A 24,932-nucleotide genomic window follows, 5' to 3' on the forward strand; every position below is an offset into this window, starting at 1 on the left:
AGAATAATTTTGAGTATGGGACATAGCAAGTAAAAAGGACAATCAGAAATCTGAGCACTACTCCTGGAAACGAGTTTTGCCTATTAATTTTTGCTTTACCTCTATTGTAATAGCATTCCTTTGGCATTGCATATAGCTATTGATATGATCTGCATGTGGTGGATTGAGATTGCCATGGTATCTGTTAGGGTTTTAAATATATTTTTCTAAATGTGGATGAGAAAATTAAAGTAATTAATTTTGCATGGACTCTGAGACAAGAATTGACCACAACCATTTTGCTAGCAAAGTTTGCACATTCTTTTTGTCATAACTTTATAACTGATTTTCTGTAACTACTAATGGCAAGAGTTTAATAAAAGGTGATAGACTCAGAAGATTTTTAAAATAAGGTTACTATCTGAAAAAGCATAAATGTGTTGACATCATTGAATTCCATGGGCCTTTTAACACATTTTAATTCAATAAAACAAGTTAAAGGTAAAATGCAAAAGACAAACCCTGAACAACTGTAATTATAAGAATCAATGGCAGAGCAGCTTTCCTATGTAAAAGAATGGTTTCATCTTTGTTTTCTCTCTTTGTAGAGTTTACTCCATCCCAAGATCTGCAGAATCCTTAAGCTTTCCAGCCATTTTAAGATTTGAGCTGGAAGTCTTCTGTGAGCATAATATGCTGAAGAAATTTTGATAATTTTTTTTTCCCCAAACACTTCTAATTTTTATTGTGATTTCCTTATTCTGTATTTTTAAAACTCTTTTATACTTCATTAGCTGTTTTAGCAGCACAAAATATCCCCGTTTTGTCAGAAGCTGACTTAAAATTCCATCCTTCATCCATCCACCAAGCATCTATTGTTACTTTTTGAATTTAAAATTAGAGCTTAATGTCATAAACCAATAGAAATATAGTACATCTAATATAAGTATTAATGCTATTTTTAAAACTTGCAGGATGGGAGAAGAGCAAAAGTGAGTGGCTGTTGATATAGGTGCTGGGACAGGGTCGAAGAGATTCATGGAGTTGAGCCCTCCTGTATGAGCAGAAGCAGTTAATTGGGGTGAAGCATCAGACAGTTATCTGCAGTTTTGTTCCTTGATCAATATGCAGTTTTCTTATTGATCTTTTCTGCTTATTTAATGTACTTTCATTTTATGAGACCTATGCAATCATTTAATGGAGTAATTTGAATTGGGTTTGAATTATTTTCACTTGCTGTGACATTGTTTTTACCATACTGGGTTCACTTACTGGATATCTGTATTGTTACTGCCATTAAGAGAAGAATAGCTTATCTACAGAACCAGGCAACTCTCTATAGCCAAGTGTCCCATCTTAAATGATTTTACCTTCTTGAGAAAGTTGCACACACTCAGTATCTCTATGTCAAAATGTTCGGTATGGTTCAGTAGTTTATTTGGGGGCTTTGTTGGTTTTCCCCTGTTTGTTTGTTTGCTTGTTTACTCTGAAAACTGGGGAAATACTAATTCACAGCAGAGCAGTTTGATCGCCCTGTGAGCTGTGCTGAAGATCAGCTTGCTTATAATAGATTTTGCAGAGCAGCAGCCCATGCAGTGCTGTGTGACAGCGTCACTGTTAGTTCTCACTCGCTGTGTGCCGGCGCTGCGGGCTCGGGGAACCCAGGTGAGTGTCTCTTGCAGAGCCTGGCCCTGACCTGGCCTGGTGCTCTGTCCGTGCTGAGCTGCCTAGGGAGCTTCAGTCTGGGCTGCACTACAGCAGTTCTGCTATCGTGGCTCTTCAGATACTCCTTTCAGCGTGCACATGATGGTGTAAATGCACTTTTGCTAAGTCAGCTGTGTTGGCTCTGGAGTGAAATGGGGTGCATTGCACCAGCAGAAGCCCTTTCCTACGCTTAGGCTTTTTTGGCATCTTCATCCCAGGATGGTGGACTAAGAAAAGTTTTTAATCTAGAGCTGGACTTAATATGTATTAAGAATAGAATATAGAATCAACGTTTTTACACTTTAGTAAGCAAAGCTAGTGAAAAATACTGGGTGAGTCATGATGAATACTGCGAGTCTTTTTTTTCTATCCCCCTTTTTTGTCCTCAAAACAATTTGATGGGGCTGGTTTAACAGATGGGCAGAAAACCTATCACTGTGTGTTGGAAAACTGTTTCCAGATGAAGAACAGTTTTCTTAAGTCATTTGCACTCTTTTTTCTTTGTTCAACATTGACTGAACTAGTCAAAACATTTTAAGCACATTAAGCAATAACATATTAAGTAAGTCTATAAAATAATTAAATTGGAACTAGAAGCTAAGAGTTCTTAGAAATATTTACATTAATATTTGACTTAGAATAAATCCTAAAAAATTACTTTGGAATCTTGTTCTGTAGATAAATAAAATGTTCATTAGGGTTGATGTGCTGTTTCATACTGAAATATTTAGGATTATCTGGTATTCATCTGAATCGATGAAGACCTATGTATTTGTTGGAAATGCTCAGCTATGATGATGAAGCAGAGAGATTTAAGGTTTATGTCTCTCTTTCCAGGAGAGCTTTTTTAGAGTTATTAAGGTGTTGCAGCACCCTTTGTTTTTCATGGGCTTCTTTTCAGTACATTTTCTTGTAGAGGAATTGCACAGCATTGCTGTACTTGAATTCAGGTGGAGGTTTTAATGGTTCTTCCTTGTCTGTTTTGGTCCTGGTCACTGCTCTGAAGAACTTTTATGAGTCTGCCCTCTGCATGTTCTTTGGGAAGACCAGACTTTTAAAATTTATGTAAGGTTAATAGTCTGCATAATTTTGCAGAATATGAGCAAGTACTTGGCAGGAAGTGCCAAAAAGCTGTGGCAGATTTATGTTGTGCTCTGTAGTCTCCAACTGGGTTCAAAGGACACTGTTGATAACAGGTGACAAGTAATACACCATTAAATAGCTCTTTTGTGGTGGAGATGAGTCAGGTAGTTATCAATTTCTAAACACATTTGCAAAGCAAAATCCTTTTGACAGGAGATGTTTGGAAGTTTTTTTGATCTACAGGTTGGTGGAATGCAGTTAAAAGGTGTATGTAGATTTGGGGCTATTTTTTTCCTGTCCTCACTGTGTGAAAGGGGGTTGGAGAATCCTGTAATTTAATCTTCTAGTGTCCTGTAATTTTCAAGTCCCTTCAGTGTCTCCAGTATGTTTTCTCTTACATGAGAGAAATCTCTGATCTGCAGTTTTTTCCCCATTAAGATGCTCTCTGTCTTACCTCTGCCTGCAGGCTCTCTGTGCTGTTCTCACTAGTGAGTCGTTTGATTCCTCTCAAGCCCTCGCTGGAGGGGAGCCAGCAGCAATCACTTTCAGGAGGAGGCAGTGAGAAAAGTGTAGCTGAAAAACAGCTCCTTAACCTTTCTCCATAAAGCATGTCACTTGAAAGTGGGGATACTATAGCATCCTTTGTTACCAAGCCCAGACTCCTCATACCATGGCCCTTGTTTTATCAAAAAAATACCTTTGAAGGTCTGTCTCAGCTGCTACATGTTCTCTGGAAAGGGAAAGCCAGTGCTATGCCTCCATGACTGTATAGCTAGCTTGTGGCAATGTAGGATTGAAAAATCTCATCCTACTTTTTTGTATTTCCACATTTTTAGATGCTATTATCACAATAAAGTTTGAGAACCTGAACTTTATAGATCCTGTTTAGTTTTGAGGACTCTGAAAACCTGGGGAGTGCACAGCAAGAGTTCTGTAGAAGTTCAGGGCTAAGTTCAGAGAAACACAGTAAAACATGCATACCAGTGTTATTTGGAAACGGAACTATGCCATGGTTTCTTGAGGACTGACTCAGTTTTTAGCTCTTAACTCTGTTGTTGATGATGCTTCCCTTTGTTGTTTTCTAGAGAAGAAAAGAGGGGTTAGATCCCTCTCTCCCCCTCTCCATGTTCTGCTTCCTCTTCCCCGACTACATATTTTCCAGTTTTACTTGGACCAAAGGGTGAGGGAGACTGAGACTTACAGCAGCATGAGTGGGTACTTGGAGAGTGAAGGCAGAATGAAGAATGTGTGTACAAACAGTACTTAGACTCTTCAAAGACATGAAGCATGGAGAAGTATTCTGAAATGTTCAGCTTTATCAAGAACCAAGGAGTTTTTTCTTTTTTTTCCTGTTTTTTATTTTCTCAGAAATGTACTTTTGGCGGTTTGTGTATTTTTTTAACTTTAAATGATTCCCTCTGTCAGCCCACACAGACATCCCTCCTCTTAGTTGCTGCAGGGCCTTTGATACTCAATTTCAGTTTTTTCGCCTCATTCTATTTCTAAAATGAGAATTGTGTTCTACTTATTTTTACCCTTGCAACAGACTTCATACAGAATTTTTCCGTCATTTCTTGTAGCGTATGAAGTTTGAATGATTATTTTTAAATATCCACCCATCAACCCCTCTTCTATTTTCCTTTCTTCTTACAAGTTGCTACTTGTATATGAGATGATGGAAAACTGGTATTCTCTAAATGAGCCAATGAAATTATTTTCCTATTTCCTGTTATCAAATACAAAATTTTATTATTGAAGCCTTAATCTCCTAAGGAGTGCTCTGTCTTACCTAGAATGACTTTGAAGACCTGTCTGATTTCCCCTTACTCCAGCAATTTGCCTTGATCCCTAACGCTGCTCACTGCTTTCAGATCAAACATAATTAACTTTGTGGTTGAAAATGAATCTTCAGGAGAGTTAGAAGATGAAACTTGGAATTGTTGCTTTCTGGGAAGGTTTGACATTTTGAAGTCCAGTTTTCATCCAATTTGTGACAAATAGGTCTTACTTGCTTTTCTCTCTGAAATTATTTCAAAACATAATATGGCATAATCAAAATATATTTTTCTTTAAATAGGAAGCAGTAGCAGCTTCCAAGCAGTTACTGAAATGTCTTACAAAATGCATTTAATTTTGAATTCTCATTTATGATAGCATAGATACATGGATTTTTAAAGGCAGTGCCTTGTAGAGACTACATTTTTCATTGTTAGATCATTTGTATAAATCAAATGGAAGTTCTGTTAAATCAGGAGCACTTGTACTCTTGTAGTCCTAGAGCTTTCTTCCCTCTTCAGTGCTTGCTGTTGGAGAGTGAAGGAGCTGAGATCCATGGGAGCTGTCCAGGAGCCTGCTGGTGTCTGTGCTTGCCATCACAGGAGGACCCAGGCCTGCTGGTCTGGTGGGTGACTGCCTCTCAAAGGTCACTGCTAACACAAGCCTCTGCCAGGATCCTCTACTTCAACCAATCCTAAAATCCATTTTATTTACAAATATGATCTGTGTAATGTCTCCTGAAATGCAGTCAGCTAATTCTGCCTTTTTAATTACTTGCAATGACTTTAATTGGATCAAAAAACAGAACGTGCTATAAAGTAGTGATGTAATAGGGTTCACATGGTGGGAGGAGTCCTGCTGTAAGCAGCAGTTTGTGATGGCTGTCACTGAGCTCTGTCCATTCTGTCATGCTGCAGGTCTTCTGTGATGCAAGTACCATTGTTCATTTAAGATGCTCACTAGCTGGAATTTTTTGGTATTTCAGGCTCTCAAGCCTAAAAAAAGCTTTTTGTACTAAGAATAACTGAGTAGTGTTGACCCCAGTGTGCTGCCGTGTCTTGCTGATGCTTTTGGAGTAGTTAGACATTATGGCCCTTCTGATGCTTTCTGTTTGCCACTTTCTCACCATTTCAGCAATCCAGTAGGTACACAAGCATTCAAAACCAAACTGCTTCCTCTTCTAAAGGGCACTGCAGTCAAGCCAAACTTCATACTGAGACTGTTTACTGGGGCCTGTGGCTGCATTAGTGAAAATTGGTTTTGGGGAGCCAATATCCTGGAGCAGCTGTTACTGCTCTTTACTTTCTGGCCATTTCCAGCCACAAAAGCAAGTCACCTTACAATTGTGTAATTACTGTGTGATGTACTTACGAATTTAGGACTTCTAGCTTTTCCCTGATTGGATGTTTCTGACTTTCATTGTTATTTTTTTCTTTTTTTTTTAAGAGGGTCCAACACACAGAAAGTTAATTTGCAGCTGTACCTGAAGTACCAAAGACTTCTTAAGTTTCTACAAATGTTCATCTTGCATTGCTTTCCTTGTGTATTTTTTTCTAGCAAAAAAGTGTCTTTTTTCGTGTACTTAGTTTGCAAATAAAATGACAAAGAAGGTCATAAAATCAATTAAGTGAATCAAAAGTTTTACTTGATAGAATGGTCACAGACTTGTTGTTTTTCTCAGTTGGTAGAACTTACAATTTCTTTCGTTGTGTGGTGTTTAGAGTCATTGAGTGCCTAGAGGGGTCAGGCTCAGGCTCAGCACTGTGCTGGCTCTGCTGTGGTTACGGAGTGTGCCTGCTGTCTGTCAGTAGCTCTCTGCTGGGATTCTTGTGCCATAGTTATGACATAGTTATGTAGTGTCAGGTAAATCTTGCTAACCCCAAGATTATCCAATGAAGGAATATAAGGCAAACGCTCCTGTGGTAGGGTGAGGGTGGAGATGTCAGTCAGCTGTCAGTGGCCACCCCCTATAAATGAGTTTAAAATGTCTGAGGGGCAATTATGATGGAGGTACATGGAAGCATGAATGCTGCAGGAGGAGCAAAGGTGAGCAGTCACCCCCTTCCATTACAAGCCCAAAAAAGTGCTCAGTTAAACTGTCAGGTGGCTGGTTCACAGCCCAAAGTTGTTGCCCCATGCACTTGCCATGGGAAGCACTGATTGCTAAATGTGTCTACGAGTTCCAGGAGTTATTTTATAGTTAATGGAAAAGAAACAGAAAGTGAGGATTATTGAACATAATAGTACTCATAATACTTGTTGCTCATAATAGTGCTGAACCATAAACTGTTGCTTCATGGGGCTTCTGCTTTCCAGGTTCTCCCTGCACTGGGCTCAGCACCCTGTGTTGGAAGAAGCTTGGAGCTTAGCAGGAGCTTGGCTAACCTGAGGGACCAATCAAGTTGTGGAACCTAGCAGCCAGGACCTCAGCTCATCAGGCAGCTTATCTCTTAGCATCTCTAGAGATTATACACTACTATCTGAGATATCCCAGAGATATGTATTTGACAGCAATACGTTTCACATATTAGAATTGCATGTGTTGTCATATTTCCAGTCAAAACTCTATGCTGCTGCTTCTTGATTTTCAGTGTTTCGGTGATAAATAGTTCTGAGTATATCAATATTATTAATTTTGAAGACCCCTGATAATCTTCATTTAATTTTCTGCTGAAGTTGCTTTCAGGTTTTGATTTATTTTGGTTTTGTTTTTTTTTTTTGCTTGGCAAAATGCACTTTCTGGATGTTGGAAAAATGTGAATCTTAATTGTGGTGCAGTGTAATAATTTCTTCAGGATTGGGTACCTATTAGAAAGTTCAATATATGCTCCTGAAAATTTGGGTTTTACCTGGTTTTTTTTTCTCCTGAAGGAAGAGGTGTTTAATTTAAACAATATTAATATTTCTTTTAGAGAAGATTCTATTTCTTTCCTGATCTTGAAATTATTCATAACTATAGCAGTAAATGTCACAAATTATGTTTTGTAAGGCTTGAGAAAAATCTGTTATCAGACTAAATATTATTTGGAATTAGAACTGTAATAAAAATTATGATAAAATCATATTAGTACACAATGCAATGCATCTGTATGTTTTCTCAATTTTATTTTTAAGTATTAAATTGCTAAACATATTTTATTCTTCAAGCAGCACATTTTTTGTCCATTCAAGTCTTTTGTGTTAATTATTAGATACAATTGGCAGACAGATGTAGGTAATAATAATTAGTTCATAGATAATTATGAAATTCTACAAAGAAAATATCCGCATTTTTTATTTAGTAACAGTTACTTGCTAAATTAAATGTTTTCACCCATCTGTTAACAATTTGTGCCTTTAATGACTGAAAGACTTGCCTGAACTTATTGTTTGCTTCCTTGGATATGCAAACTTTTAAAAAAAGGGATTTGTATTTTTAGCATTTAGCTCATTACTTTGAACTTGGCTACAATAGATACTGATTTTTAATTTTATGTCTCTGTGACATTAATGATAGTAGAACTCAAATGTGTCATCAGTACTGTATTAGAGAAGACTTAGCTTTTCGTTTCCATGCATTTCGAAATAATAGAATAAAAACAATGGCTTCTCTTTATGCTGATATTTAGTCATTTTGAGAAGGCAAGTACATTTTTTTGAAATCTTAACCACCCATGTTAATTTTCAACTTTCATACATGCATGTGCTTCCTAATTTTAACACTATCTGTTTTTTGTAGAAAATCATGGTCAGTGTATATTAAAGATCTCATTCAAGTCAGCTACTCCAGCAATCCCGTACCATTGGTATATATATATATATATATATATATATATATGTGATAAGAACCAACAGTTGCCAAAAAGCTTTTACAGCTGGCAGAAAAGGTATGTGCCACAGCTGTGTAGTGGCAGTCCTGGAGTGTGCTGTAGGTGATCGTTCCCTTTTGTTCCCTTTTGTGTTTAAGGAGCATCTCTGCGATTAGGCTGCTCTAATTCCCTTCCACTTGATGTTCACAGCTGGGCTATGATTTGAGTGCATGATGTGTCAGGCTTGGAGGCTGTGGTGAACACTGTGGAGCAGCTTCTGTGGGGTAGGTTGGGAGGGATGTGATGTTTACTTCAGCTTCCCAGTGTTCTTGTTAGTGCAGGTACAGCACAACATTACAGTAAGTGCTAAGGGAGAGAGTAATAGTTTATCAATTTATATCTAGATAACTTTTTTATCAAATTGCAATGAATGTTGTAGAGGGGACAAGAAAGGTTTTAAAACTTTTTTTTTCCCCGATTTTGCTATCCAAATTGTACAAAATAGAAGATATTAAAGAATCATCAGAGGCAACCGCTGTCAGTCTGTGTTGTGGTTAAATACTATTCCAGTTGAAAGGTCAAAAGACAGGTATCCGTGCAGGCTAACTTCAAATGCAAGTGTTTGGAATATGAACACTGTTAGGTTCAGTTTGGGTTTCAAACAATACTCTTTTCCTGCCTATTTTTTTTTTTTAGTACCGTTGCTAAGTTTTATTGTCGCTAGAAGAATTGACAAGAATTCTGGCAGACTGGGCAGATTTCTTCCATAGGCTGATCTCTAAATTTCAAAAAGACTATGCTGTAGGATATAAGATATATTTGAAGGTTTTAAAATTTTGCAGTTAGGTTCAAGTTGTCTACAGAAACAATCTGTATAACACAAGGCTCACTTTGTTCTCCTACAGAGTATCTGAGGTGCATAAAACCTGTTTGATTTATAACCTGTGAAACATTTGTTGACTCTAAAGATGATAAAAACAGGTAAATTTGCAGCCAGTTGCAGGAAGTTATTGATGATGTGACAAGTGAGGGGCGGGAAGAATTAAATATGCATTTATTGAAGACAAAAATTACATATATTCTAGAGTACTGAGAGAGTTAACATCGCTGTTACTAAAGAAAATGCAGCTCTGCTTTTGCAGAAATGTTTTCCTGAAGGTGTAAGTATGAAAGGGTGAATGGTGGGTATTGAAAAGAGGCAGTAGAGACCCATAAGGAGAGAGGAATATGAAAGAAATATTTGCAGCTTATATATATGTAGTAAAAAAAAAAAAAAGTAGTATTCCCCCCTTATGCAGGGGCCAAGATACCATGACTTCTTTTTCTTCTATTACTTTGATTATATAGAACTGTAGCATTACTGATTCTAAAGTATTTCCTGACATTTACAAGTGTATGTTAAAAACTACCTGTGTTTTCTCATGGGCAATCTACATTTAAGGATGCGCATACTAGTGCAAAAATAATGACATAAAAAATGCAGGATATATATCACCAAAAAGAAAAAATTAAATACAAAATGGCTAGCTCAGGATGATAATTGTAGGCTTGTAGACCTCCGAGTCTGTAGCTGTCCATATATACCTTTATCCAGGTATAAAAAAATTATTCAAAAATCAGGTCAGTAACCATTGACATTAATTAAAAGTCACAAATGAAGCAAAATCTCCCCTGTGCTCCTTCGAAGGCAGTGATTCAGTGAAGAGTCAGCCATCTTTGCCTTCTCTGCAACTGGTGGGATGTTAGAAAGAAGTTATTTTTGACTAAGATTCTTGAGACACATCATCATTTTCCTTCATTTTCTTTTATCATTACATGGTCTATTGCAATATGGGATGGTACTGATGGAAACTGAATCATTGCACGTTTACATAATGCTCTATATTGAGGAATTCTGATTAACTATTGAATGGTAACATATTAATAATATGTAAAAGATGCCAAAAAGAATGGTGTGTTCAGGCCAGCAAGTAAATTTAGGTTATATTTTGCATCTCTCTGCTCATAACTTATTTTGCTAGCTTTCATGGCTTTGATTGCAGTGCTAACTTAGGCAAACAAAAGACAGCCAAAGTCACATACCTTCATTTAGGTGAGTCCTTACCTTACTTTCCTAGTTCAAGGAAGAGATGGTTTACTTCATCCACTCCATTTGGAAGGGCATAATTCTTTTACAAGGGTTTATGGTGCAGTTGCAATATATTTTCAATGTAATTATCTCTGATAAATATGAGAGTACATTCTTTTCATCCTGCTTCATTTCATATACTGACATGATGCTCTATTTCAATAACTGCTTATTGTTCACCTGTTGAGACTTCAAGAAATATTTGCAAGAGAGTAAAAATCTTGATTATTGTCTGCATTAAATTTATTAAAGGCAAAGTTTATTCACCTCTTTGTTTTCCAGTTGTGGATGCTCTCCTGAAATACGAGCAGAAATGAGTATTACCATTGACCTTAGTAATGAACAAGCAGTACCAAGCTGTGGGCTTAGGTGGGGGTGGGGAGGAACTTGTCAAGGTGGAAAGCATATGATGGCACTAAATTATTCTTACAGATAATAAAACCAAACTGTAGAAACTGATATTTATTTGTATCCTTTCACTACATTCCTTCATAATTTTCTGTCTGTTATTCTCAACTCTTTCAAAGCTGAAGTTCATTTCTTCTATAATGCCCCACTTGGGCTACATCTTTCTCCTGTTCCATATTATACCTTTCTGTCCCCCTTTCTATTTTCATCTCTTTCACACATGCTGTACATTTGCTTTGCATCTGTGATGCTATGAAGTCTGTTCAAAACCGAAATAGGACAACTAGATTTTTACTGGCAACATATTTTATTTTTACTTTGCTCCAAAAAAAGCCCAAGAGGAGTATTGACTTGTAGAGGTATTATTGCATTGTTGCCAGAATAAATTTAATTTTGAAAGTCCATGTAGTGGAGACTGAAGAGCAGTTCCTTATCTGTGCAGTGTATAAATTAAACTTCAGTAATTTTATCATGGTGAACTGTTTTTTTTCTGTTTATTTTTAATGAACAGTCTTAATTGTCAGAATAAAACGTGGACTCTGTAAGTTATATAGGCACTGGGGTTTTTTTCCATGGTTATAACTTTTGTTTCATGTTACAGACCTAGACTTATGTTTGTAATTTATGGCCGTTGGTGCAAGAAATTTTCTTTCTAATATTTCCTGATATCTAGGCCATAGATCAGGTAGAATACTTGAGGTGAAGTTGACTTCAGCTCCACCCAACTACTGTTGATGAATGGCACAAATGTTACAGTTCTTTGTGAGTATTTTATCACAGAGAATTCAGAAAACAATGGAGTTTTAATTACTAAAAATGTTTTGGGAGCTCTTGAGGGAGTTTTGTCAAATCAGCCTGTTATGAGGGAAATCTTAAGAAGCTTATGGTGATTTTTGGAGTTCTGGATCCTAATGTTTTACAGTTTATTAATTTTAATTATATTAAAATATAATATGTGCATTCCTTCATGGGTGAGGTGTAGGAAACAGTAAGTACACCATTCTGCCCCCCTGTCTAACTAGAATTTCTCATGCTGTAGACTGTATCTTTTGCCTCTTGAGCACCTCTGAGAAAGGTCTGTCTGTCAGGTAGCAGAAGATGCAGTTCGATCTCTTCTTAACCATTTCTTTTCAGGGTTAACAGACTGAGTCCTCTCATCCTCTCCTCACACTCACATGCTTTAGTCCCCTGTCGTGGTGGTTCCCTACTGGACTCATTTGTCATTGTCTCTGTTTTACTGGAGGCATTGAGTACTGTAGCCTTACAAGTGCCAAATAATAAGAATAATGACTTCCCTCAACCTGCTGGGTACACCCAGTCTGGTACACAGCTGGCTGCCTCTGCCACAAGGATGTACTGCTGGTTTAAGTTAAATTTTATGTCCACTGGGTCTGTTTCTAAAAGCTTCTTTCCAGCCAGCAAGCGCCCAACCTGCTCGTGTGGACAAGGCTGTGCCATCCCAGGGGAACAGGGCTTAACGCACTTTTGTTGTACTTCATAATTTTTTTTTCTGTCCTTATCTCAAAGTTGCTAAGGTTCTCCACAATGGCAGTCCTGCTCTCCAGGGTGCTGAGCCCTTCCTCAGATTGCTGTCACCCATAAGCTTACAGAGGGTTAATTCTGTCCAGTCACCCAGGATACTCACAGTGGCACTGAGCTGGATGTGGGGCTGCTGCCTGCTCCCCTGGGAGCCTGGCGGTCCAGGCACAGCAGAAAGCAGCAGGTTTAGTAGGTCGTGGTGAAGTAAGGTTGTGAGTCTGTGCTTAAGGGTGAGTGGGAGGGATGGGGGAGATCTAATGGTGCGTGGGAGGGGGAACCTTAAAGGAGTTCAACAGCTCTTGCTTTAGGCCTAAGTGAGTGTGGGAGTCGTGTGGTATAACTTGTGATTAGACCTAAGTAGTGTTTGTCTTGGTGTGTTAAGCTATTTTCTGAATCATGGCATTTTCACAGGAATGTCTCCAGAATTTGGTGCTCATTGTTAAGTCAGTGATGATGATAAAAATAGATATCAAACTCATTTCCATCAGTTCCAGATCCTACGTGGCATCTGATTTCTAGCCCAGAGAGCAGTAGGAATTAACTCTTCCATCAAGACAACTTAAATGCAGCTTTAATTTAATTTAAAAATAGCTAGTCAGTCTTCCTCAGTGCTCCCCAGAATTGTTCTCAATTCATGGTGTGTTTTTTCTATTTTTTTGCATGCAGTCTGGAGAGAAGCAGCAGGCTTTCTCTGTAGGTAGGATTGGACATAGATGATTATTAAAGCACTACTAAATATTTTAACCATAAACCATATTCTATTAGAAAAAACAGGAACAATCTTTTAGAGGAAACAAAGCTGATCCCAAGGGCAGGTTGATAACCCATTCTTTCTTATTCCAGCCTGCCTTTCTACTTAAAACTATCCCCTTTGTTTTAACATGCTAGAAAATGTTCCATTTTTTCATACCTACATAGTCTCTGAATGAGAGTGTTGAATTTTCAGTTTTCTTCTGAAGGAGAACTTTGATCAGGTAGGATGATGCTCCATCATTGTAAGTGTTCAAGGTCAGACTGAACAGGGCTTTCAGAAACGTGGTATCATGGAAGGTGCCCCTCTTCAACCCAGAGGTGTTGGACTACATTTTCTTTAAAGGCCCCTTCTGACCAAATCATTCTATAAAAATATAAAATACATGACAGGTCTGTTTTACAGTACAAAGTAATTGTCTGTGCTTAAATGAGCAGTTCAAATTTTGCTTTCTTTGACTTCTCTGTTTTCTACCAGTTTGGTTTTGGTACTGTTGACCTGATTTCTTTAAAATGAAACCAGTCTTGGATTGAGATGAGAAGCTGAGAAGTGCTTTGCTCTGTTCTTATTTTTCATGTTTCCCATCGCTATGAACATCTGTCAGAAACTATACCTGGTTGTCTACTATTTCCTTAAACAGAAGCAGTGAGTTAATGTGCTGTCTGAGAAAACAAACAGATACAGAGCCAAGGGGCCCCACTCAGTTTCTGTCTCCAGCAGGACAGTTTTCACTCACTTAATGTTGCTCAAACAGCTAAAAACTGAATTTTATGTATTATGCATACATGTAGTTAATTTTTAAGATGGTTGAAATTGCTTAAATGAGGACCAGATTTTATAAGAACTTAATGGCATTCTAGTGACACGGAGAGATTTTATTCTCTGTTGTTTCACTGAAGAAACTTTTGCAGGAATTTTACCATATAGGAAAAGGAAAGAAAGAATACCAAGAGTTATGTAACTAACTGGCATTTTAGTAAAATAATTTTTTTCTTCCTCTTTACTAAGGAATTGCTAATATCTGAAAAAAAAATTTCAAAATCAATAATTTAATATTCAAAGTCAATAATTTTTAAAAATATATTCAAAATATATGACACTGTGGATGGCACTTAGTATAGAGCAATTACATTCTTATTTTGAACACTTTACAAGGCATTGTAATCTATGCAGTTTTGGTAGAAATTAACATCATTTTCTGAAGAGTTCAAGTTGCATAAGGTGAGAGCTGTAAGATATTGTTTAATAGTACTGGTAGTGGAATTTCTTTCACTTGATTTAAAGGCTTAATATGAAGCTTGCTTCAGCAAGTACTTTAGTGCCTGGTACAGAGTGTGGGGCAGTTATTTCTGCTTGAGTGGAGAATTAGTCTGGTTAGAACATAAGCAAAGGTTCTTTTTGGAGGCATCAACTTCTAGTTTGAGCACTTAGAAATTTGCCTCTCTTGCTATTCCCCACTTGCTCTATATGCATCAATTACATGGCAAATGTAAGTGTCTCCAGGCAGCAGACACTACTTTAAGGTAGGGTGTACTTTAAGGTAGGATGTTTGCTTATTCCACCTAGAGACTAGAGATATAGTGTAAAACCCTAGGTTGCTTTCACCAAAGGGTGAGCATTGATCTTCTGCTGAGGTATTGGGATCTCAGGCTCTCTTCTCAGGGCTTTGGTTTTAAATTAGCTGCATTGACAAAAACAAGCCAGTTGACATATTTGGGCCCAGCAGCATCCTGAGTTGTTGGTTCAGATATAGGTGAGGCAAACAGGATGTCCTCCCTGTTCAGTAGCTACTGCTGTAACTAACATTTCCATGAAGACCATGGAAGATGACAGAAACAAATATTGCCAATAACAGTTTAGGTTCAGTTTCATGAACATCTTTTACCAATGTACACATGAGTCGTCTATGATAGTTCTTGATGAATCTCTCATATTCTTGATAAAGCCTCTCAGAGAACAACAGAACTTTTGGGTATCATTTAGAAGTGTTGACTTTTTAAAATTTAAATTAGTAGTTTCTTCAAAAGTTGTAATTTTTCTTCACTGTGTAAAAATGGCAGTATCTTCTTAGGATACAGATATCACCAGCATTATCTGCAACTAAGACTGCAGAACCAAGTAAAACAAATGACCAATGTAAGAGAAATTGTAAGCCTCAAACCTTCCTTGAACAGGGAAACAAAGATCTGTGATTTATCATTCTATTATTTTATTTAAAGTTTCAGGAACAGATTATTTTCCACTAATACTCTCTCCCCCCCTTCCCAATCTCCCAAGGAACACCTCTTAATTTGTCACTGGATTGTTGCATTTGAGGGGAGTTGTGTGTCTGCAGATTTTAGGTGTTTGCTCCTGGGGAACCCACTTCAGATGTTCTAATTTCCTGTTTCCCCCTTTTTATTAGTGTCACTGAGGTTGATTCTCAGAGCGCAGAAGGGTTTCTCTTTTGACTCAAGTAGCCTCTTGAGTCATGCAGCTTAATCACATTGGTTTATTACTGTCTTCTGTTTTCCTCTTTGTTACTGCACCTGATTGTTCTCAGTAGTCTCCTGTTGATTCTCTAATTTCTAGCAAAAGCTCAGAATCAATTCAGTCTATATAAAGAATGTAATACAGTTTTTGTGGAGCTCATAAAGGGGCTAGCTTCATAGTTGTCTCTGTTCCAAAATATATTTTAATGCTTACAGAAAGTTTCGATTTCTAATCTTGATTCTGTATTATCACAAAGAATATTTGAGGTTAAAAAATGAGATCACATAATAGAAGGAGTCTGTGTTGGTGAGTCACTTAGGTTAAGGAAAGCTAACAGTGTTGCTCAAAGTACTGTTTTTGTGCCTAATGTACTATCTGCATATTGGGTTTGTCTGTTTATGAAGCTCCTCTTGCATAACTATTTGGGAAATATTGCTTTTTTAAAAATGCATTTTCAAGCAGCACAAAGAGTATTTCAAGCAGCATTCAAAGAGTAGATTAGAAAAGTTGTTCAGGTTTAGTAAATCAAGAACATTTAGAATTATAGTGACAAAAATATTTATTTTATTAAAGAATACCAAGTTCCAACCCTTTGGTAGGCTGAAGTAGATTATATATGTCACTTATTCCTAGGTCTTAGTGCATTCTGCCTTGACATGCAAAATTTTTGTTCAAGAAAATGATTCAGCAGGCAGTCTGTAGTTAAAGTTCTTAGAAAGTGATTTCCAGCTGTGCTTTCCAAGCTTAATAGGGAGTGATAGAAGGGAAGCAATACTAACACCATATGAGAGAGTTAAGGATTTGCCTTTATGTTCACGAACTATATAAAGAGGTAGAATTATCAGAGGGACGAGAGGTACAGGAATGGTTATAGGACTATAGGTCCCTCCTCTAATTTCTTCCCTGGCTGTGCTGAGAGGGTGATGCCTTGGTGGCTGCTCCAGCCCTGGCACGTGGTGGTACAAGATGCTTGGATTCTAATTTGTTAAAAGCACAAATCTTCCCAAAGATAACAAGATGTTGTATACATGCTTTTAAAGTCTCTTAAGGGAGAGATGTCAGTTATAAATGTATATTCACTGAATCCTTTAGAGTTAATACAGTGATAATTTTACTTAAGGTTACAGCAGATGGAAAACTGACATGCTTTAAACTAAACACCTGTCCCCAGAGTCTGTGCTAGCTCAGCCATTGTTTTTGGTTAATTCCTGACAAGAAGACACAAGTACCTTATAGCCCATATCCCACTCACCTCTGATCATGACCACAGTGTTATTGACTGACTGTGCAGGGCGAGAAATAGAAACAATGATCACATGAGTAAGTGCCTGAAGCAAAATCCTACATTTGCTACTCCCTGAGTTAATAACTGATAGCATTTTTGTTGTGTTTCACTTGTCAGGGTTTCTTTGCTGACTAAAATTGACTGACTGGAATGTGTGAGTTCCTCTGCAATATTTTAAATCAGATCTTAAACGCACAGGTATTTTGGGTGTATGATCTGGCGGCTTTTATGTCAGCTGCCCTTCTGCTTGGTTTGATCATGCTGTCCAGGGCAGCGACATCAATTTGAGAGTACACAATGTAGAGATTTCTAATATTATGTTGTCTGTGTAGGTGACAAAAACTATCAAAAGGCACATACCTTGCCTGTGTTACAGCTTCTGCTCTCACATAAGAATGGCAGGAAAGCACTTGCAGGTGTTTCTGACATAAACCTGCTGTCCTTATGAAAACTGCTTTTCTTTGGAAAACTGTGTAATTGCTAGAGCTCCCTTACTGTTAGAATAGCAACTAGGAGCATCTATAGTAGTACAGCTAGCCACAGACCTACAGAAAGGCCCACTGTTCTGAAGTCCTGCTGAAAGGCATTGTCCCAAGACATTTTGTTAGGATTGCAGAAAATTTGGAGCAAAGCTGCAGATTTTAACAGATTGGCAGGAGGTGGCTGCCAGTCAGAGACACAGATGGAGGTTTTTGGAGAAGCCAAAGCAGCATGGTCTTTCTGTTCTTTTCTTAAAACCATCAGAAGGATTAGATTTTTAGCACTTGAAGTGACTTAATTTAGATTTTGAGATAAAACACAGCAGGAAGAAACGGTGTCTTTTTTAGTCATCTTCCTCAGATTTTCTGTGGATTTAGGAGGTCATAACCATATTTTAATTTTGTTTTGTTTAGGTAGCCTGGGCTTCCAGATTATGACTTTATGCCATAAGTGAACTACACAGCAGTTCTTGTATTTGTGGTATATGTAAATATTTGGTGATATTTGCACCTTTTTTAATCTATGTTGTCAAGAAACTTCTTCAGAGTTTGCTATGGCAGTACAGTGAATCTGTGATAGTTTTCTCCTCTTTTTTTTTTCTGTGTGCATCTAATAGAGAGGGGTCAGAAAATTAGTCTTCACATTCAAGACACTTGCTCATTGGAACTTGTGAGAGTTCAATATTAGTTTTGATGGGTTTGTATGCCAGACCACCTGTAGAGATGCAGCTTAGTTGCAGCAAAAATTTGCGGGGAAATAAGGGGTGAGTGTGGCTGTTGCGGCACATGGCAAAAGCAGCTCTGTAAACACACCAGCCACAGGGCTTCAGGAATTGCCTGTGCTGTCCTGCTGCTCAGCTGACCTTTGATCCCTCTGATCCATTTCTAAACAAATGCATGCAGGGAAAAGCATTTGCAGGTCTATTCTTAGGAGACTAAAATCTATTTGACATTCTGCACTGTTAAGAGAGATGATTTCTTTATGCCTTTACTAAGCTTTATGCAGTATTTCAGTAAGCTTTTTGTTTAGATTTCTTATATGGTATTTTTCATGTGCAGATACAGGGATGTTCTCTGCATAGCTGTGAAATGATTCACTTGGAATTTTGTATTCAGTTGTGAACATATGATTACTAAAATTGATCCGAGAATTAGATTAGTTTATTGTGAATAAACAAAAATAAACGGCTACTAAAGGTTATTTGAAAGGTTATTTGGCAAAGATTTAAAAGTTCAGTTAGCTTAGTTAAAATGTTAAAATATTTAAGGCTGTGCCTTAATAAACTTACTTTGAGGACTAAAAGGAAGATAACTTTATTAGGAAGTCATAGAGGACTGGTTATAAATGGAAATAGTGGAACATCATCTTATGAAAGAAGAATCTGATACTGTGTGAATACCTTGGCCATTATTTTGTTAGTTTTACTTGATCTTTCCAAAAAAGCAGTGGAAAACCTGTTTCATTAAGCAAAACTCCATGAATTAGAGTAATCCTGCATTATCTTGGTGATAAACAGTAGTGTAAATATCTAGGCTACCTGGTTATGGAGAATTAGATTAATTTACATTCTGAAAGGAAAAAAAAGGAGACAAAAATTCATTAAGAAAAGTTGAATTTGAATAGATTTTATGGTTGTAGTTGCCAGTCCAGCCCAGAAATCTCTAGCTACCTGGCTGATGGTGATTTCCACGATGGTAATATTTTTTATGATAATTTTATGGTTAGAAAGGAAATAATTTTTTTTCCTTTTTCCTTTTCCTTTTCCTTTTCCTTTTCCTTTTCCTTTTCCTTTTCCTTTTCCTTTTCCTTTTCCTTTTCCTTTTCCTTTTCCTTTTCCTTTTCCTTTTCCTTTTCCTTTTCCTTTTCCTTTTCCTTTCTCTTCATACCTTTCTTTTGTGTTTGATCCCAAATGTTTATTAGTGCAATTTAAATATATGAAGTATAATTTGAGCCTTTTAATGCATCTTTAATTTCAGATCTTTGAGCAAATTATGCTTATTCGAACATCTGGTTAGACAAGTTTAATGATCTAATTAATTAACTGGGAGAAGGATATAACTTCTTGCTGGTTTTTGGCCTGTGATTTTGATTCTCTAGTTCTTAGAACTCATGTTTTGCACCTCTTCAGCAGTCCCTAGGTCTAGAGAAGTGTGTTGAAGTAAATTCAGTGTATTCAATATCCAGGTTTTCTTAAGTAATAATCCTCTGCTTTTCAATTTTTCTGGTGTAAGACACTCCTTTGATGTACTGTATTGTCAAGTGTTTATGCAAAAATGTCCCTTGGAACTGACTGTAAATTTTAAATATTTTAACATGCTTAAAATATTCCATTATCCTGTGTCATGCTTACCCATGTTTTGTTGGTTTTATAGATTATCTTTCTCAAGGGATAGATCTGTCTGGAATAGAAGTAATTGAAAATGACCTGCTTTTTATTGCAAGAGCTCGTCTTGAGGTGGAAAACCAGGCTAAAAGGTTGCTTGAGCAAGGTGTGGAGACTCAGGTAAAATACACTTTGTTCTTGACTTCCTTTCAAAAGTAAAGTGTAAAAGAACTTGAGCTTGATTTCTTTTGCTTTGTGTAGCACTGTCCAGTGTAAATTAATCAAGAAAAAAAGTCTTATGTGAGAAATTCTCACACGTGACTATATTCAAATAAATTGGCAAAACTGGTCTTGCCCACTGTTTGCAATAATAAAATTTTGCAGGATCTGACCTTGTAATTTGGAAGAAAGTATGTGAATGGTAAACACTGGCATAAAAATTTGATGCATTCAGCACCAGCATATACAGCACTGCCAATATTGCCAAGCTTTATAGAGAAATATGAAAAATGCAGTTTCTTAAAACTGTTAGAAGATTTCTGCATTTTAGCCATGCAGAAATATATTGAAAATATTTGAAAGATTTGCATTAAAACTTTAAAGACCAGTTTAAACTTTGAGGTAACTGTTCACGCAGGGAAATAATGAATTAATATATCTATAAACTATGTGTATAATGTAAAATTGCATTCATTCATACTAAATGTAATTATTGACATCTTAATAATCTGGTGACATCTATTCTGTTTTCAGTATCTTTAGTGCTATTTTCTTGCCTTTGTAAAATTTATTGTTCTTTTGTCTATACTTTTTAATATTCTTCAAAACCCAAGGTATTTTAAATCCTCATTGCCAGAGTAAGAGGAGAAATCTGGTACAAGTTTCTATCAAATTTGGATCTTAAATTAGAGAACAAAAAGGCTTAGAACAAGACATTTGTATGCTGCTTCTTACTAAGTGTTAAACTTCTCTGTAAGTCAATATAACATTTGTTGATACTGTTGAAGATTGACATGAAAATAGAACATATACAGAATAGAAAACCTATCGACTAAATTGTCTTGATTGAACAGTTATGGATTATTATATTAAAATTATTGGTATGTCTCAAACTTTTACTTAGATAATTTCAACTAATTTTCTGCAGTAAGAAGTCATGGTTGTGGTAAATACCTTTGACTATTTCCTGATAACAAAGTGGTAGGAAAAAACCACCCCATTTTTCACTTGATTACTGTTCCAGAGTTGAAACTTCTGGCTATTTGAGCATGTTGCCAAGCTGTGATTGCACTTTTTGCAAGCTATGAAGCATATGGGTTATTAAATAAAGATTGACGGAAGATGGGACCTAAGAAAAAGCAAGTGGACATTTATTTTAAATGTATCAAAAGTCTTCATCAGTGTGAGCTTCTAGTTTTTCATGTCAGATTTGACCTTCTCTGATAATTTTCTCTTCATATTAAGTGCTAAAATGGAACTGACAAAGAAACCCTGGGGAAATCAATCCCACTCCACCTGAAAAATAGACAGATTTATTAGGTGTTCCAGGCTGTCTCCAGGTAATCAAGAGATTATTAAAGTATATGCCTGTTGTGCTTTAGCCAGGGGCCTGTTTCCAACAAATGGAAGAGTGTTTGGGAAAAAATTATTAGTGCTTAGTCATATCAGAAATGGGGATGTTTTCATGAGGAGGTGTTGGGTTATGCATCACAGGTTTGTTGTTGGATATGATTTGTGAATTTAATGTTGAGAACAATAGTTTGCTTTGGAAAATACGCATGCAGGCATTGCCCAAGAAATCTAGAATTTGAAATGTGACTAGTGAATAGCATGTCTTTGATTCCTGTTATTGTGTTTTGTTGACAAGCTGATTTACATCTATACCTTCCAATTCCTGAAATTTCCTTAAAGAGGACATGGGACCTTCATCCTTTCACTTGCATTAGGTACTACAGAATTCCTCAGATGAGCTATCTTCCTGCATGTGTGTATTCTGGTAGCTGTCTGTACCTTTGAGAATAGTGCATCTGTATTTATCCAGGTGGTTCTTCAGTTATTTGATATTCATATTTGCAAATGCAGTTTTAGTTCCCTTTTTTTCATCTGCTGTGTAAATTATACATGAGATCAATTGCCTGTGTAAGAGTGAATTGTATTTCTACATTTCATGTAGCACTTTCAGCAATGCCTGAAGAGAAAAATTACCCTTATGTCTCTGTTTTAGAGTATTTCATTGTCCACCTAGAAGAGAGGCAGAAAGTGGAAATGCATTTTAAAAATTAAGACTGGAAGTATTTATTTTTAAACAAAAGCCATTAGAATTTGGTGACTGTCCTCTCTAGAATTCACCTTTTTTTTTCCGAAATGCTGCTAGACAAAAAGGAACAGAGCTAAGAAGTCTAAACTGCTCCTTTTATCATTTTTATATATCCTGTTTGTTTTGGATAGAGACTATTTTTGTTCTTTTTGTTGTTTATTTAATGATGCCTAAGTCGTATTCTAATGAGCTGTGCACAGATTCCCCCAAATAATGCCCAGCAGTAGTACATGAAAGCAGATACTTATACCTAAGTAATACATTGTCTTTTTCTGTTCAGTGTAATTAATGTTTTTATGGCATATGCACGACTATGTTGCTTGTGTATTTCCTAGAAAAAATGAGATCTCTTCCCCCTTTGGAAATGTGGCATTAGCCATTGACTTCTTTGGAAGTGAAGCCTTCCACTCCTGTTCCTGGTGGAATCTTAAAGCTGCTGTCTGGGTATAAACTAGAAGTGTCTGTCAGCATGTCCAGACTTAACAGGCTCTCATAGAGCTGCAAACCACACTTGCCTTCCTAATCCTTTTAGAAGGAGTAAGCTCTCTTTGCTACTGTTGACAAAAGTAATACAAATAATGGCAAACCTGACCACATGGGTACCAGTGGCTACAGACAGGATTTGTATTGTTCTGTGTGCTTTGTTAGGCACTCCTAGTGTACATAGCACAGATAGATAGCCTTTCATGACCCACAGACCAATTTAAAGGAAATGGATTCCAATCCCATCTTTATTTCTAGTCCTAAATGCCTTGCTAGCTTTTCTTCATACTGTAAGCAAGTTAATGGCAGCATAGGAAGCGTGAAAGATTGCTTAAGCAGAGATGCATCAAGAACTTGATTAAAAGCCACCCTTCTAACAGAAGGGCCAGCAATGTTTTCTGCTTTAATTTTAAAAAAGAGATAGTTACGCATTTTTCAACCACCTGAAACATCTCCATCATTTCTTTTGCTCCCCTGATGAAGCCTAGGCTGAAGAATCTAGATTAGCTCTTGGTACCACTTCACCCCGTTTTCAAAAGTAATATTATGTAAAGCAGATCTGAGTAATAATAAATTACTAGGGAAAAGAGAAATTTGTTGAGATTATCATAGCTCAGTTGCAGGTAGAACAGTTTTTCCAGACACAGTTTTGTGTCTGCTATCTTAAAAATGAGAAAAATTTCTCTGCAACTTAGCTCATGCTTCAAACTCTTCCTGCTGTATATCACCATGCTTGGTGTGGGATTTACAGCCAGGGATAACCAAACTTAGCTCCACCTGGTAATGGCAACATTGGTAACTTTAGGAGCCAGGGAGAAAAGATTGTGCAGAAAAGAGCTGCATTTCCATCTCCTCCATCCCTTAAAAGGTAACCTTAGATCTGAGCTGGATTCAGTGCTTTAAGCAGCAGCTATAGGTGTCTGTGTAAGAAGGATGGATTTTTGTGTGTGTGCAATTGGTTAGGAACCTATGTTATTGCTTGTGACTTTACTGATACAAATTGTCTTAATTAGGATATAGGTTGTGAGGTATCAGTGGTATCATTAAAGATTGATTAAAATACAAATATCTACTTAGGTCTAGCAGGATGTGGTGTTGAAGTGAGAGCAGAATTCAGATTCCCCTGGGTTTGCACTTTAAACAGTTTATCCTTCTGTGTGTTACAAAAACATTCTGTATCTTCGACCATAGATTAAAAATTTTCCTTGTCTCCTGGAGGCATCTATAGATGTCTGACTAGTTGTGGGATTTTTTTGTTTTTGTTTTTGGGGGTTTTTGTTTGTTTATTTGTTTGGTTTGGTCTGGTTTGATTTTTTTGTGGGGTTTTTGTTGGTGGTGGTTTTTGGGGTTTTTTTTTAGATTTTAAAGAAACTATGTGATGTTTTATTGTCCAATTTTTATTGTCCAGTGGTCAAATCTACTTGCCTGCCTAGCATGGATCTGGAGAGAGTCAAATTCACTGATAAGTCATTGAAATTGTTCTGGTGATCATGTAATGAAATGTCCTAATCATGTTAGAGAAAGAAAAACATAGGTGTAAGCCTAATAAGTATCCTTTGCTAAATTATGTGTGCTTTTTTAAAAAAATACATAGATTTATTTTTTTCCAAAATGAAGAGCTTTGCTAATTATAACCTTGCAGAATAAAGAAGACTGGGAAATAACAGAGAAATAAATCCTAAACTCTACTTCTGGCACTTACTCAAATGCTGAATTTTTATACACAGGATAAATAGGTAAACAGTAGGATCTGAACAAAAATTTCTTAGTTATTCACAGTGTAACATCTTTGTACTGTTGTTATTTTGGGCATATTTGGGGGCATTTTGAGTTTTTCATATAGTAATTAATTGAAAATAATTTGTTTTGTGAATTATTCTGTTTCACATTCTTTTTCATACTGAACCTTTCCTCTCAGTTGTTGTTCCTGGAACAAGTACAGCTTTTTTCATTAAAAAATTACTAACTAGATTTATATGCATAAGTGTTCTTGACTAATGCTGTTTAGTGCCTGAGAAAAGTGATGGGAGGATGAAGTGTCTGCATAATTAACCAGTTGTCTGGAGGGGATTATCCAGGAGTTCCTCAATTTATCTCAGTTCAAGGTTCCCTAAGCTAGCTAGTACATCTTGCAGTGTTATGGCAAAATTGGTGAAATTAATCTGAGGTCTCTCACAGACCAGCATTTAATCTCTTGTCAAGGATCTCTGATAGGTCGTCTTATCCCCTGAGGGATTGAAGGGGAAAGTATGTACATAATTGACCAGTCTTGCAGACACAATCATCAAGAAGTTGCATAATTTATTTCATGTCAGGGCACTCTGAGCTGAGTGCTTATCTACCACAGCTTACAGGGTTATGGCAAGATCAGTGAAATTATTCTTAAATCAGTCATAGGTCAGTGTTCAATCTAATG

The 24,932-nt window shown here is 36.8% G+C and overlaps 1 protein-coding gene across 1 annotated transcript in view; it reads left to right on the forward strand.

Annotated features, from left to right (window-relative positions):
• The window catches only part of COG5 (component of oligomeric golgi complex 5), a 177,519-nt gene that overhangs the window by 55,514 nt on the left and 97,073 nt on the right, over positions 1-24,932 (forward strand). Inside the window, exon 7 of the mRNA XM_056482133.1 lies at positions 19,766-19,896. Within this exon, the coding sequence (XP_056338108.1) occupies positions 19,766-19,896 (131 nt within the window). The remainder of the gene's footprint in view (positions 1-19,765; positions 19,897-24,932) is intronic.

This window comes from Oenanthe melanoleuca, chromosome 1A (assembly GCF_029582105.1).
Source record: "Oenanthe melanoleuca isolate GR-GAL-2019-014 chromosome 1A, OMel1.0, whole genome shotgun sequence".
Taxonomy (NCBI): domain Eukaryota; kingdom Metazoa; phylum Chordata; class Aves; order Passeriformes; family Muscicapidae; genus Oenanthe; species Oenanthe melanoleuca.